At 47.5% G+C, this 15,720-nt stretch overlaps 1 protein-coding gene across 1 annotated transcript in view; it reads left to right on the forward strand.

The window, feature by feature from the left end:
* The window catches only part of BCAP31 (B cell receptor associated protein 31), a 56,626-nt gene extending 41,364 nt beyond the window's left edge, over positions 1-15,262 (forward strand). Inside the window, exon 8 of the mRNA XM_039366095.1 lies at positions 14,666-15,262. Coding sequence (XP_039222029.1) covers positions 14,666-14,704 — 39 coding nt within the window. The 3' untranslated portion in view covers positions 14,705-15,262. The remainder of the gene's footprint in view (positions 1-14,665) is intronic.
* Positions 15,263-15,720: the final 458 nt, after the last annotated feature.

Below are 15,720 nucleotides of genomic sequence, written 5' to 3' on the forward strand. Positions count from 1 at the left end.
CATGCCCGTCCTGGATCATAGAGATCCCAGTCTTGACTTGATCTCGCCCAGGACAGATGTGCAAGTTTGGCTCTTAGGCAGGTACAGTCTCCATTGGTGGATTTTCCTTTCCCCAGTTTGCTGTGTAGTGCTGTATTCAGCACAGAATTTGGCCCCCCATTAGTAAATTTTCCCATTCTTTTCCCATTCAGGAACTTGGAATTTTTTCTCAATTTCCTGACTTGGGGGGTTAATGCAACTAGATTGTATTTAAGGAAGGGGATCCTTCATTTCCCCCCCAATCAACCTCCAATCCTTTGGATTCAGCTGAGGACTAACAGCTGTTAGTCCCCAACTGGACCTTAAAACGATTTAAAATTCCTATCGGAGCTTGCGGCTGCGGCTCTGGTGGCTGATTTCGCGGAGGAGGCTGAGGGGCCAGGGATTCCTTCAGCGCATTCAGGTTCTCTCTCTTTGAAATCCCTTTATGTTTCTGGGGCCTTTTGGAGCTGTGGCTACAGCTCCGGAGTTTGCTTAAGCCTGTCACTCCCTTTTTGTCTTCCCTAGCTTGGGACTGCGATCGGCCCTTTCACGGCCGGAGACGTGCCGCGCCAAACAGCCACCGCCGATCAGCTGTTAGGCGGCTGTTCGGAGAGATGAAGAAAACTCAGTCTCCTCGTTTCTGATTATTTTGCAAGTTTCGGGGCGCGGATACCTTCCTCGGCACAGGGGAGCGTTCGGTCTGTGTCAGCGCCTTCCCCGGAGTCTTTCGGGCCGCACAGGCCTCATCGCCTTCTTCATGCGCAGCCGCCATCTTGGGCCACGTGTTCTCAGACTCCTGCTGATTCCGCTCCATTGCACAAGAGTAATACTGGAGGAAGGGGATGCTTCCTCATCATTTCAGACCATCTTTCTTGTTGCGGAGAGGGGATTTCTATAGGGGGAGGTGCACTAAGACAGGCAGTTTGGGGTGAGCAAATCCTCGGCTCCACCGTTGTCAATGAGGCCGCCATTTTGGGGACGGCCGCCATCTTGTTAACCAGATAGGCCCACCCTTATTCTGAAGCCTGATCACCCCAGGTGCACCTGGCCCTTTTTTAGGCACAGTTGGTGATCTTATCTTCACTCCACCTGTGCTCTATTCAGGCACATTAATCACAAGTCTCATATCTATCACTCTCTTTATACCTTGTTATTATTGGTCCTTTTCGAACTTGGTATCTTCCAGCCTCACCTGACTCATACCAGCGTGATTCTGAGCTTACCAAATTACCAACAAGTTTATCTGGATTCCAGATGTACCTTGTAGAGCATCTGTTCTTATCCATAACAGCCCCATCTGGATTCCAGGCGTACCCTGTAGTGTTTGTTCTTATCCACGCAACAGCCTTAGCTGGATTCCAGGCGTACCCTCTCGTGCGCCTGTTCTTATCCACGCAGCAGTTTTTTATCTGGATTCCAGGCGTCCTCTATATTGCGCCTGTCCTTATCCAGTGTATAATACTCTCTGATACCAGGTGTCCTCTATCGTGCTCCTGTGTTATCAGAGAATGGAGGATTCCATACCTTCCACAAGGGGCGTTTTGCTGTCTTCATCGGCTCCAATGAATCCAAATTCATCTAGTCTGGAGGGCGCTGGCAAGACTGGCCAAAACCAAGGCCAAATCTACCGCCAAGACCTCCAAGAGAGCTGAAAAGCAGGCCAGCCAGAGACACCAAGCTCTAGAAAAGGAATTTTCAAAGGCACAGAAATTAGCCAGGTTAGAGACCTCTCAGACTGAGGGATTGAACTTTGACCTACCCCTGGGGCCCCCAGCCTCCCCCCTGGGGATATGGTCGACGGGGGAATCTTTACATTCCCCTGCACAGTGTGGGGCGGGCAAAATTCCCCCCATTTCCCAATCCATTACTGCACGGGCTCATCATGGGACTCCCGAGGCTACCTTCACCCCTACTGCGGCAGGGCTTCGGCCAAGTGAGCCTGTTCCCCTCCCCACGGAGGACCGTCTAGCTTTGCTGATTGTGCAAGCAGTAGACCGCGCCCTTGAGGCCAGGGTGCAGGCCTCTGGCTGCCGCTCACCGTCCTATTCATCAACTGGTTCCTGAAACCTATTATGAGGCTTCCTCCCCATCTGGGTCCTCGTGTTCTGAGGGTACATCTCTTTGCGAACCTGACACTGAACAGGGGATTCCAATGTCTGAGTAGGAGGAGCCTCCTCCCAAAGCTCCTTCATTCAGCGGTCTCTTCAACCCTTTCTTCTCTGTCCCCTTGCTCTGCAAGGCCACATCCACAGCCCATCTCGGGCCTGATCCTTCCTCAACACCGTTCCCCCAGACTCAGAGGTGGACCCAAATTTCACTGAACCGGTGGCAGCTCAACACCACATCCCTTGTCCCCCCGTGTTCCTGAATGCGGTCCGAAAACAGTGGACATCTCCGGCTTCCCTTCCCCTTCCAGGTAATACTGATAAAAAGCTATACAATGTAGCCAAGGATCTGGAGGAGGCCTTGGAAGTTCCTGCAGTGGATGAGCCATTAGGCCCCCTATTTTCTCCCACTGCCATTCCCGGAGATGTCTCTGAGGCTCTTAAAGCTGAGGACCATAAGTGCGAACTCTCCTATTGCAGAATGCACCAAGTGGCTGCATGGGCAATTAGGGCCGCCACCTCCGCATCCTTCTTTAATAGAGCCGCCTTTCGCTGGCTCAGGCAGCTCCAGGCCCGTATTCCAGCGGAGGATATCCGCACCCACCAGGACCTTAGCAAAATGGTGGCAGCCACTGAATATGCGTCAGATGCCACTCTCCAAGCCGCCAGATTTTCCTCCAGGGCTATGGCGTCCAGCGTCACTGGTCGCCGTGTGCTTTGGTTAAAGCACTGGCACGCCGATGCCAAGTCTAAGTGGCGTCTGTCGGCAGCTCCACATCAGGGAGGTAAACTGTTTGGAGACGCTTTGAATCCTTATCTCACCGAAAATAAGGATAAGTGCAAGGTCCTTAATCACCTCCTCAAGAAATTGGACAAACGTTCCACTTATTACCCGCGTAGGCAGTCCTTTCGTGCAGGGGCTAGGTACAACTACAACAGCCCTCCTGTCCCTTTCTGGCCAGGCAGTACAATCTGACAGATAGACAGCCAGACCCAGACAAAAATCTCAGGGCAAGCAGCCCTTTCGGGGGAATGGCCGACCATTCTGCCGCTCCAGGTGACTCTCCAGCAGCACCTCCCATAGGAGGCAGACTTTGCTCACTAGTGGGTGGTCACCCCTATGGACACATGGGTACTCAACACCGTACGTCACGGCCTTTTCTTGGAGTTTATCTCCAACCCCCCAAATTGGTTTCTCTCTTGCCCATACCCCCGGAATTGAATAAAGAAAAGACTAATGAACGAAGCCATCCAACATCTACTGAACATACGGGCCATAGAACCAGTGCCAGTGGACCAGAGAGGTTGGGGATTTTATTCCATCCTCTTTGTCGTACCCAAGGCGTCAGGGGAATGGAGAGCCATTTTAGATTTCAAGGGCTTGAATTATCATCTTGCATACTGCAAATTCAAGATGCAAACGCTCTGTTCCATCTTGGGAAGCGTAAGAAAAGGGGACTTCCTGACGTCTATTGACCTCACGGAAGTGTACCTTCATATCCCCATCTCTCTCACCCACTGCCGGTTTTTAAGATTTGCTCACAAGGGATGCCATTTTCAGTACAGGGCACTACCGTTTGGCCTATCATCGGCTCCCAGGGTATTTACCAAGATCCTGGTGGTTCAAGCAGCTCACTTAAGGATGGTACCAGTCCGGGTCCAATGTTACCTGGACAACATACTAATCCAGTTGTCATCCACCCAGTCCGCCATGGCGGACCTCCATCTGGTGGTAAAGCTGTGCCAGGATCACGGGTTCTCAGTAAACTTCCCCAAGAGCCACATGGTTCCCACAACAAGGCTGCTACACCTCGGGGCCATCATAGACATGATGGAGTGCCGGGTATATCTATCTCAAGAACACTGGGACAGCATAAGGGAGTCAGTCCTCCAGTTATGCAGGGCGTGGACAGTAACGTTGGCCAGTCTCTCCCAATTGTTAGGGAAGATGATCTCGGCCATAGCGATTGTCCCGTGATCCAGACTCCACTCCAGAGAACTGCAGTGGTTCTTGCTCCCCTTCCAGAGGCAGAACCTCAGTGCCTCCCAACGAAGGGTGAGACTCCCACCTCAGGTATTGTGCTCCCTCATGTGGTGGGTATTGCCCGCCATGCTCAAAGGGTCATACTTCAAGTAGCCAAATCGGATTGTGCTAACGACCGACGCCAGCCTGTTCGGCTGAGGAGCGCACCTTCGCTCGCAGTGGGCACAGGGCCGTTGGTCCCACTCAGACCTTCGGCACAACATAAATTGGCTGAAGCTACGGGCCATACATCTAGCCCTCCGCCATTTTCACAGCCTGGTGACAAGGCGCCATGTACTGGTCCTCACGGACAACATGGCTGCCAAAGCTCATGTAAACCAACGGGGGGCACCCGATCTCGGATTCTATTGACCGAGTCGCTCTTACTGGGCTCCTGGGCAGAGCACAATCTGCCCTCCATCAAGGCTGATCATATTTCAGGGGAGGCGAATACTCAGGCTCACCTTCTGAGCAGGACAACGGTAGACCACTCGGAATGGCGCCTCCACCCGAGGGTCTTCAGAGAAATCTGTCACCGTTTCGGCCTTCCACTTTTGGACCTCTTTGCATCCCCAACCAACGCTCAGCTGCCTCGGTTCTTCTCCCAGTTCCTATCTCCAGGGGCAGAACAAACGGATGCTCTTTGGAGCCCATGGCCGCAGGGACTGCTTTATGCTTTTCCCCCCTCTCCCTTTTCTCCCAGCGGTAATACGCAAGCTTCTTCAGGAGTGAGCGGAGATACTCCTGGTGGTCCCTTATTGGCCAAGGAGGCCTTGGTTCGCCGATCTGATGAGTCTCTCTCTTGCAGATCCATGGCGGATTCCTCTGGATTCCATGGAGGAATCCGCCATGGATCTGCAAGGGACCATTCTCTGCAAGGGACCATTCTCCATCCGGACCCTCGATGGCTCCAGTTAACCGTCTGGCACTTGAGTGCTCAATATTGACATGGGAGCTTTGCTCACCTGGGGTCATTACAGTAATCCAGGCCTCCCGCCGCCCTTCCACAAACTGTATTTATGAGGCCAAGTGGAAGAACTTTCACTCATGGTGCTCCAGTCGACATTTGTCACTCTCAGAACTCACGGTTCCCCATATTCTGGACTACCTGTTAGATGGTCTGGAGAGGGGCTTGGCCCCGAACACATTGCGCAGACAGATAGCTGCTCTTTCCACAGTCCTCACCTGTGACTCTGTAGGGTCATTGGGACATCACCACTTACACCACTCATTCCTTAAGGGGGCCACTAACACAAGACCCCCTACTGTGCACAGGTACCCTTCATGGAAGTTACCACGGGTCCTTCGGGCTCTTACCAAGTCCCCCTTTGAGCTCCTAAAGATGTGCAACGTTCGCTACCTGTCCCACAAGGTGGCATTCCTGGTGGCAATCGCGTCGGCACGACGTATTTCCGAATTGGCAGCGCTCTCAACCCGGAATGACTTGTGCATTTTTTACCAGGATCAAGTGGTCCTTCGACTCGACCCTACTTTCATCCCGAAGGTCAATTCTCTATTCCATAGATCCCAGGAAATAGTGCTGCCAGATTTTTGCCCTAACCCATCGCATGCTCTGGAACGGCAATGGCATAGTCTGGATGTCCGCAGGGCACTTCAGTACTATATTTCATGGACAGCGACATTCCGCAAATCAGAAGCGCTCTTTATATCCTTCCATTCTTCTTCCAGGGCCCGGAAGGTTCCTCTTCCACAATTGGCAGGCGGATTAAGGCGTGTATTGCCGGGGCGTATCAAGCTGAGTCATTGCCGGTTCCACGATGGGTTACATCCCACTCTACACGGAGTGAAGCTACTTCTGCGGCATGGACTACCCAGGCGTCCATTGAGGACGTCTGCAGGGCAGCCACATGGGGCTTCACCATCTCCTTTCATACGGCACTACAAAATCGATAGGTTTGCCTCGGCGGAGGCTTCCTTCGGTAGGAGGGTTCTCCAACAGGTTATACATCAAAGTGCCACACCGGACCGATCTACTTCCCACCCTCAGTGACAGTAGGCTTTGGTATGTCCCATTGGTGGATTCTCCATCTCCAGTGCTGGAGAAGGGGCGTTGTCTTACCTGAATGCCTTTTCTCAGCACGGGAGATGGAGAATCCACTCCCACCCTTGTAGGTCATCTAGGCCTAGGGTTAGTCTTAGTTTTGTGAGCCACCACGTCTTGCTGTCAGTCAATGGCTATGCTCACATCAAGACTGGGATCTCTATGGTCCAGGACGGGCGTGGCAACTTTGGCTGACTTGATCTGATTGGGCAGGAATACAGTCTAAACCCATTGGTGGATTCTCCATCTCCGTGCTGAGAAAAGGCGTTCAGGTAAGACAACGCCCCTTCTGAACCTTAGCTTTCCTGACTTCATCTTTGCAGATTTGGGCTATATGCTGGTGTTCTGGCTTGGTTATTTGTCCCTTTTTCCATTTTTTTATATGTGTCCTTTTTATCTTTCAGTTTATCAGAGAGTTCTTTATGTAAGAATGCTAGTTCTAGGATCTCTTACTTTCTTTTTCAGTGGTATTGTTCTAAACTTTTATTGCTTGTATCTGGATTAGGTTGAATTCCAATATGACATGGTTCGTCTCTCTCGCATAGTTCCCTCAGCTTCAATCTGTTGTATCATTTTATCTCTGTTAATAAGAATTAAGTCCAATATTGCTGACCCGCTGGTTTCCTTCTCTATCTTTTGGGAGACCAGAGTTGTGTGCTAGGTTTGTCAGCAACCTGTTTGATCTCCCTTTAGATGCCGAGTTTGTTTCCTAGTTGATGTCAGGATAGTTAAAGTCCCCCATTACTATTGTAGTGTGCTTCCTGTACATCTTAGCTAATTGATTAGCAAAAAGTTCATCTATTTCCTCTGGTTGGTTGGCCAAGAGCAGGGGTAGGCAACCTTGGCTCTTTTATGACTTGTGGATTTCAATACCCAGAATTCCTGAACCAGCCATGCTGACTCAGGAATTCTGGGAGTTGAAGTCTACAAGTCATAAAAGAGCCAAGGTTGCCTACCTCTGGCTTAGAGTATACACCTATGGCAGTGTCATTTCTTTTTCCTTTTATGTTGAAGAAGATTTTCATCCTTTTTCTTTTTTTTTTCTTTTTTTTGCATTTCTATAGAAGCGTAGCAATTTCTTATATAAAGTGCAACTCCACCTCCTCTTTTGTTAGGTCTGTTTCTTTTAAACAATTCAAATCCTTCTAGCTGTACGTTCCAGTCATGGGTTTCATCCCACTAAGTTTCGGTAATGGCAATAATGTTATATTTGCCCTCCTATACTAAGTCTTTAAGTCTATTATCTTTTAAATAAATAAATAAATGATTGGTTGGTAATGTGACTGTAGGTGACATGTGAGAGATTACAACTATCTTATCAATTGCAGTGAGTAAAATACACTGAGACAGCTATTAACCCCATTGGGGGAGGGGGTAATAGATATCCCAAATGATAATACATTCCCTGCTTTGTGCCTGCCCCTTGATGTAGGAAAAGATTTCATAAATGAATCTTCTTCTCTAGTGGTGAGCATCAAGGAGCCTTCGGTGACTTCATCTTTGTCTAGAAATGAATGCAGGCTGACTGGATTTCAAGGTTTCAAGGGAACTGAGTTAAGAACCTTGTGGATCATTTAGCCCTCTATGTCTGAGCCTCCCCAAAGTCTTGGATTCCTGCTTTCTCCTCGTTCTCCTTTTACGAATCTTGTCCCTTCCCAGCTCTGCTTTCTGAGTTTTCACCCTTTCTCCTCAACTAGCCTTCACTTACTCAAAGGTAAAATGCCTTTGAGTGGAACCTGTCCTAAGATCTGTACACTTCCCTACGGAACAGAATAGGCTCACAACTGCCTTTCCCTGGGTTCTTTTTCCACGGCTGGTCTAGCCTAAAAACCTTGGATTCTGCAGTGGTCTTTTATCCAGGGACCAAGCAGGTGCGACTTGCTCAGACATGGTCATTCTGCATATGCCTTCCAGATATGCTGAAGGGTCAACTTCTCCAATCCCAAGACAGCCCAAATGCTGGGGGTGGGTGTCCCAGACAGGGAGCTTCAACAGGCCCCTTTTCGGAAACAACCCTCATGCAGTGAGACTCCCAAATGCCCTGTTTCCCCCCTGCTTCCTAAAGCAAGTCCCTCTGCAACCAAAAGGATTGCTGTTTTTTTAGAAGACAAAAAGGAGTTCTTATAGAAGCCTTTTTTTTTTTATCCTGTCCTCTTTTGGAGAGTCCTGTGAATCCTGCTGTACTTGTGAAACATTCTAGGCTCCTCTTTCCCATTCCTCCCTTCTCTCTCTCTCTCTCTCTCTCTCTCTCTCTCTCTCTCTCTCTCTCTCTCTCTCTCTCTCTCTCTCTCTCTCTCTCTCTCTCTCTCTCGGTTGATTTTAGCCAAGGTTAAACTGCAGATCCAACATTGTAAAGAGCTTTAAAAAAAGAAAGAAAGAAAGAAAAAGAAACCAGCCCAAGCTTCTGTTGCCTTGGTAACCTCATCCCCACACAGTGGCTACAAGGAAAGGCAGATGCAACAGTGCCTTGATTGCGGAGGAACCTGGTGGGGAGTGCCTGGGAATCTGGCCCAGTAAACATCCACATTGGCAGCACATAAGCAGTCACAAGATGCTGCCACACCTGGTGGTTGATTAAAGAGGAGTGGGTGGAGAAGTGCAACCATAAGGGCACATAAGGAAGCCGCAGAATAAGGCAGGTGGAGCCTAAGGGAGGAATGTTAGGTGTTTTCTTTTGTTCCCGGAGGGGAGCAAAGCATGTGAGAGTTCAGGCTGAAAAAAGTTAAGGAGTAGAAGGTACTGAGGCTAGACTTAAATTGGAAAGCAAATGGCTGGCTAGTTGACCACAATGGTTAGTTTGAAAGTAGTCTTCATGCTACTTTCCTGACTCAAATAGAAGGACTTTCCTGACTCTAATAGAAGGATTTCACTCTGTTTTTGTTTGGGTTCCAGGAATGTTAAGACAAAGCTGAATACATCTTCCAATAAGATAATACCTGTTTTCTCTCCCCCCCCCCAATTCCTGATTTGAAGCATTGAGATAGCCCAGTGGTGGCGAACCTATGGCACGCGTGCCAGAGACGGCATTCAGAGCCCTCTCTGTGGGCACATGCACCATGCCCTGCAGATGGCAACCGTCCCTCTTCAACCAACCGCCCGCTAACTCGCCAAGGTCCCACATGGCTGGATGCATCCCAGCACTCATGCGCTCGCTGGCCTCTGTGTGCAGGGGTCGATGGTGTCAGGCAGCGGCCACCCTGGCCCCTGCCTCACCTTGCCCTGTGACAATGGCACCCCCACCCTGCCTCGCCTTGCCTTGCCTCACCCCACAGGACGAGCCTCCTGCCCACCGCCCCGCCTGCCGGAGACCCCCTGTATCTCCGCCAACCCTGCCCAGCCTCCACAGGCATCCTCCCAACGAGCAACACTTAGGTGATCACACCCACCTTGGCCACACCCACCCAATCTGCCATGACCACCACAACCACGCCCATCCAGTGGGCCATGCCCACCTGGCACCCGGCAATAAATAAGTGGGTTTTGGGTTGCAGTTTGGGCACTCGGTCTAAAAGGTTCGCCATCACTGAGATAGGCTTTATTTCCTATAAAAACGTGTAGGTTTCTTCTCCAATTTCACCCATTTCATTGGGATCGTAGTCTCTGTTAAACAAAAGACTTTGCATCCTTGGAAGCATCCTTTTGGAAGGTTTCTCTGTCCCTTTTGATTCTTTTACCTTCTTTTAGAGTTACACAGGTAGGAAGAGTCTTGGCCTTGTTTGTGTGAATTGTTTGAGGATATGTGCTGAGTGGGTCTAGAAGTTGGATTAGGAGTTTTAATTGGTTTGATTCTCTGCTAATATAAATACTTCCATATTGGAAGCACTGAAGTGCTTCCATCATGAAAGGATTTGCTGATGACATCACTGTTGCCTGGGGGATGCCAAGTTGGGGGATCCTTTCAGGTCCCCATGAAATTGCCCACCGAAGTGGTAACCATTTATCTATTTGCAGTCACCCACTTTTGAACCACTGGAGCTGGAGTGTGACAGGAGCTTATCCCACCCTGCAGCAACACAAGGCTGCTGGTTGTCAGCCAATCATTCTAACCTCATGAACTGCCGCACTCTGGTTCTCTCCTAGTGTATGGGCATAGTGGTTTTGGTTACCTGGGGTCCTGCAGATACTACAGAGATCATCAAACTTGTGTAGGTAGAGGTTATCATTGCTTGGTTGACTTCTTAGTCTTAAGAGGAGTTCATTTTCAGGGCTGTTTTTTTCTCTCTACCGATATAATATTTAGTCCTTCAGAAAGTCATGATGCCAAAGACTGTATCATCAGGATTGTTGTGGGCAAAGTTAGTACTTTTATGCATTTTCTGTATAAATCCTCTTTGCAGATCTTTTTCGGCTGCTGTCTTGACTGTATCTGCGACAGCCACCTGTTATTATTTTCTTCCCTCCCTTATGGTCCCCAAGCACATCTAATTTGACTTTCAGATCTGAGTGTTGCTTTGCCTTGCCAGAAGCCTAAAAATAGTGTGTGTGTGTGTGTGTAGATACTCAGATGTCTTTGGAGACTGGCAGCCTTGAAGAACATTGCTCTGCTTTTAATAACCTAAAGTGGCAAATATTCTAGGGATTCCAGGAGGCTCCCTTAACTAGGATATTGTTGGTTGTAACCACGACTTACATTCCATTTACTGTTGTTCCTAGATAGTTGGTTCACACTTAATGCTGATAATGTCTGCTATAGTTGGTAATGATTACTTCTTGCATGGAATTAGAAAGCCTTTGTGGATCATCCCAATAAGCCACAATGGCTTAGTACAGTGGTTCTCAACCTTTTTAATGCCGCGGCCCCCAACCAGTCGTAAGTCGAGGACTACTCAACTGGTCGTAAGTCGAGGACTACTCAACCGGTGCAGCACCGTTTGCAGAATGGGACTTTTGGCGGGCTCAGCAGGGCAGAGACAGCCTGGACAATTCCTATTGGCTTTTGAAAGCCAATAGAATTAGACTCTATTCAAGAGAGTCTATTCTATTGGCTTTCAAAAGCCAATAGAATAAAAGGGAGTAGCACAGCTAAGGAAAAGGGGGAAAAAATAGTGGACAGCCTTGTTTGGCGACCCCCGTGAAATGGTCGTTCGACCCCAAATGGGGTCCCGACCCACAGGTTGAGAACCACTGGCTTAGTATGAAGCAGGCCAGTTTGTTCTAATACCAACCCATGGTTTTGGCTAGAGGCACAAGGTTGGCTTTAGCCCCAGCAGAATTCCTTGGTTCATATGTATGGGTTCTGTTAGAAACTTGGGGTGGTGGGGAGGCGGGAGCTAAGTAAGAGTGGCAGGAAACTACATGTGGCCTCACAGGGATTCCTTCTATAACAGCTGAATATCCTATGAACTATATGCTCTCTTTTATTCACATTCCCCTTCTTCATTGCCTTTATGCTTGAAACTGACTTATGCTTTAAAGAGAGGGCATTGTGTCCCAGTTATGCCACAGTGTGTTTCAGAGCTTTGGGGGTGGGGGAAGAGTAGAGAGTTGGATTCTGGTTGGGTTGCTGTATGGTTCAAGATACTGCCTGAAATGCAATAGCCAGCTATTGCTCTCATAACTACTAACTTGGAAGAAATACCATGAGCTGTACAAGTGGCTGTTTGTTTGTTCATTTATTTATTTATACTTTATTTATTGAATTTATTTGCCACCTATCTCATAATGAAATGATTCTGGGTAGCTTATGGCAGGGGTCCTCTGGGAGTTGAAGTCCATAAGTCTTAAAGTTGCCAAGGTTGAGGACCCCTGGCTTACAGCATTGAAACTTTAAAATGCTAACAAATATGTCTGAAACAATAAAAATGGAAATCCCAATCAGGATAAGATTATATACTTAAAAAATGGCTGTTCCTTCTTGTGGTCTCCCAAGTTGCCTAGGAACACTCCGAGATAGAGCCGGGGAGGGGGGGTGTCTTTCTGCCCCTTTGTGCAATGTAAATAAATCTCTCCCTATGGAGTAAGTTTGCAGCAGTCATAGGTGACAGTAGTCAAGACTATCAGTGGAAAAGTGGAATTCGGGAACAGCTGCTTTAGCCTTCTTGAGCAATTGCTGGGCCAGGCATGTTCTTGCATGGCTGAGCTTGAGAAAAATAGGGTTGCCTCAAGTATTTCGGGTCATCCAGCAAGTGTTTCCTCTTGATGTAACCTCTCAGACTCTTCAAAGGGATTGTTAAACATGCCTGTTCATTGTTCAGAAAAATGCATATAGTAGCATGCGAAAAGGACTAATCTTAAAATCACACTCTCTAATGTGATAATTTGATCTGATTGAATGTGCATACAGGTACAGCTAATGAATTGTCTGCTTCACAAATATGATTTAATGATTGTGTGCTATTGTGGCACATTATCAAAAGGACTGTTTTGCAGACTGGGATGTTTCTAGACCAGTGATGGCAAACCTTTTAGAGACCGAGTGCCCAAACTGCAACCCAAAACCCATTTATGCATCGTTGGGTGCCGGGTGGGTGTGGCATTGGTTGGATGTGGCCTATTGGGTGGGCGGGGCTGTGGTGGTAATGGCAGATTGGGTTCAATAAATCAATTCCAATTTTGCAAGATATTTTTTTCCCTGCAAGAAGTTGAAATTAACTGATTGAACCTTTTTTTTTTTTTTTGCACACGGTGGCAGAGGCCTAAAACAAAAAGGTTTTATAAAACCCAGCTGAAGGCCTAGGACTGGGGCAACGGTGCGTGTGCCCACAGAGAGGGCCCTGAGTGCCGCCTCTGGCACCTGTGCCATAGGTTCACCACCACTGTTCTAGACCAAATCCCATTTGTGATATGAATTTGGCAACAGTTGGTCTACTTTCTCTCTCTTTGCCTTGGTCCCACACTACCATCTGTTATCTGAGGATAACACTGATCTGTATTATAGGTTTATTGTGAGTGCTTGGAGAATGCAGGCTGTTTTTGAACATTGGGCTAGTGTTTATTTTGGTTACACTTTAGTTCTTTTGATTAAATATACATTAAATCTTTAACATTTTTGGAGGTTTGAGGAATTTTTTTTAACTATAAAAACATGGCTACATGTCTTCTGTATGAATAGCAATTTCATCTAGTCGAGAATAGTATAAACCTTGGATTTTTCCCATTGGAGTGTAATCCATTCTCCGTTGGAATACACAGTAGCAACGGGTTTCTATGAATGTGACACCATTCCTGTTAGAGTTGTGTGTAGATTAATTAATTACATTCTTCAATAGGTACGTAAGTGATAGTAAACTGAGTAGTTTTGCCTAACTTTATAGTTCTGTTTAGTTTTTCTTTGGAGGTGATAAGAAACAAAGTAGATATGATGCGGAAGCTGATCATCCACCTCATATTCTATTTTTTTTTTTTTGCCAGAAAAGGCCAAAAATAGGCAAAAAAAAGGTCATAAATTGTGGTCACGTTAGTGCAGGACCTCTGCAACAAGCTGTAAAGTGTGCTGGTTGCGAAATGCCCAAAACGTAGTCATGAGACCTCAGAGATGTGTGCAGCCACTGGAACTCCAGACTCAGGTCCTAAGTAGCTTCTGGAGGATAAGTGACCAGTCATTGAGTAAGGACTACCTTTAGTTTCAAAGGTCTGAAGAACAGGAACTTCTTTAAAGATGAGATAAAAAACTGGGTTGATCAAGAAGTTAACCTCTGTGCCTAGTAATGTGGTGTTTGTGCATCCATGGACTTAGTATTGAGTCATTTTTGAACTGGCAAGTCTTGTCAGCGTGTCTGGCATTGCTGAGGAAATGCTGATGGGAATATCCTGCAACAGCAGCACTTTCGTAAGTCATGTTTGCAGTAACTAGCATCAGGCACGTATGTCATGGAGACAAGCCAGAGTGACACACTAGGAATGATGTACCCAAGAATGAACAATTCATGACCTTGCGCCATACAAAGGACAATTATTTGAATGGAGACCTTGCGTCACTGGCCAGCAGGGAGCCAATCTGTTGTGTATATTTCAGCTTGCAGAGTCTTATGACTGGCCTATTGTTGAGATGACATTGGGCTTGTATTTAGTTTCTAGGTACAGAATGTCCACTAGCTACCTAGCTTGGTTGAGGAGTTCAGGGAACATTTTAACCACAAGTATATATCCCTGTCTTGATTCTGAAAAAGTATAACCAACGCTAAACAGGATGGTGACTGCGGAATTCAGCTTTCTGAAGATGTTAAGTTGGAAATTCTTAATACCTCTTATTGGGTGCTGGGAAGTCCGTAGAGCGGTGATTGAGGTTGTCTCAGAAAATGAAATAGAGGCTTGACTAGATTACTAGCACCTCGGAGTTGCTCTGCAGTGATGAATGGAGCACCGCAGTGGTTCCTCTTCCTTACTAAGAAAGATTGCAGAATAAACCACACAAAATTTCAGCCTTAGATATCTTGAGTGTTGACCATCTGCACTAAACTAGGAGAAGGTTTTTCTTGCTCTAATCAATGTTTTGTCTTTTTTTCCCCCCTTTAGGCAAGTTGTGAAGGCCAAAAGGATAAGAAGGATGAGTGATTCAGTTGGACTGCCTAGTCTTCATCCTGTTCCTTCTTCTTGTACATTTATCTCTTTCTGGCGGTGGGACCTAACTGAACCCTCTGTTTTATCCACTCCTGCCTCTGTCCCAAACATCCCCCCCCCACCAGATGCTGCTATAGCTTTTGAGTAGACAGTGGTCTTTATTGCACCTGCTGGTAAGAGACGACTGATACCTGTCACTGTATCCCTGGGAGACTTTCCAAGAGGTGGGGTGGGGTAGAGAAGGGGCAAGGGCAAAAGGAGAATCCATTGAGGCTGAACCAGCAGCATGTCTTGGTGCTCTGCTGGGGAGGCTGTCCGGCTATTTTAGCATGCACTCTTAACAGAGTCTGCCTCTTTCAGCTGCATTTGTATTGCCATTCATCGGCCATTCCTCTGCACCATTCCAGGCTGAAGAGTTCATTTTGAGTTGAGTTTATGTGCCTGGATGAAAAGGGGAAAGATTGGCCCTATGTCCATACCTCTCTATTTTTTTTTTTAATATGCAAAATAAGGTGACTGTACAAAGCTTCTCATTAAATCTTTGGAACAGTATTCTTGGTGTGTTCTGTTGGGGGTGGAGGGGAGTTGAATTTCCACTCCCTAAAAAGTGTTTTCCTTGTGGGTATGAAGGTGTGTTTTGAGAGGAAAACTGTGGGGCCGCTGGATTTTTGGCCTGTTCTTCCTGGCTAAACTCAAACCACCCCTGTTGACTGCCTTGGAGGTAAAAAGAGTCTGCCTTCCTCCTCCCTATCATACCCAGAGGCTTGGCCACATTGTTTGTGTTGTCAACTTTAAATCAACATCTGAGTCTTGTCCAGGTTACATTTGTGGTTTGGTTCTTGATCCTTTGCTACTTGGCCTTCCAGCCGTTTATCATGCCCCAGAGCCACAAGGGCTACTGTGTATAGTCTTTGGCTAGGTGCCCTCCTAAGTGACAAGGTTGCCTGTATGCAAAGAAAAGCAATTCAGTCCCAGACTAATAAGAGCAGAACTCTAAAAGTTCTGGCAAA

Source organism: Crotalus tigris, unplaced genomic scaffold (genome assembly GCF_016545835.1).
Source record: "Crotalus tigris isolate CLP2741 ecotype Arizona unplaced genomic scaffold, ASM1654583v1 scf7180000020218.1340706, whole genome shotgun sequence".
NCBI lineage: Eukaryota > Metazoa > Chordata > Lepidosauria > Squamata > Viperidae > Crotalus > Crotalus tigris.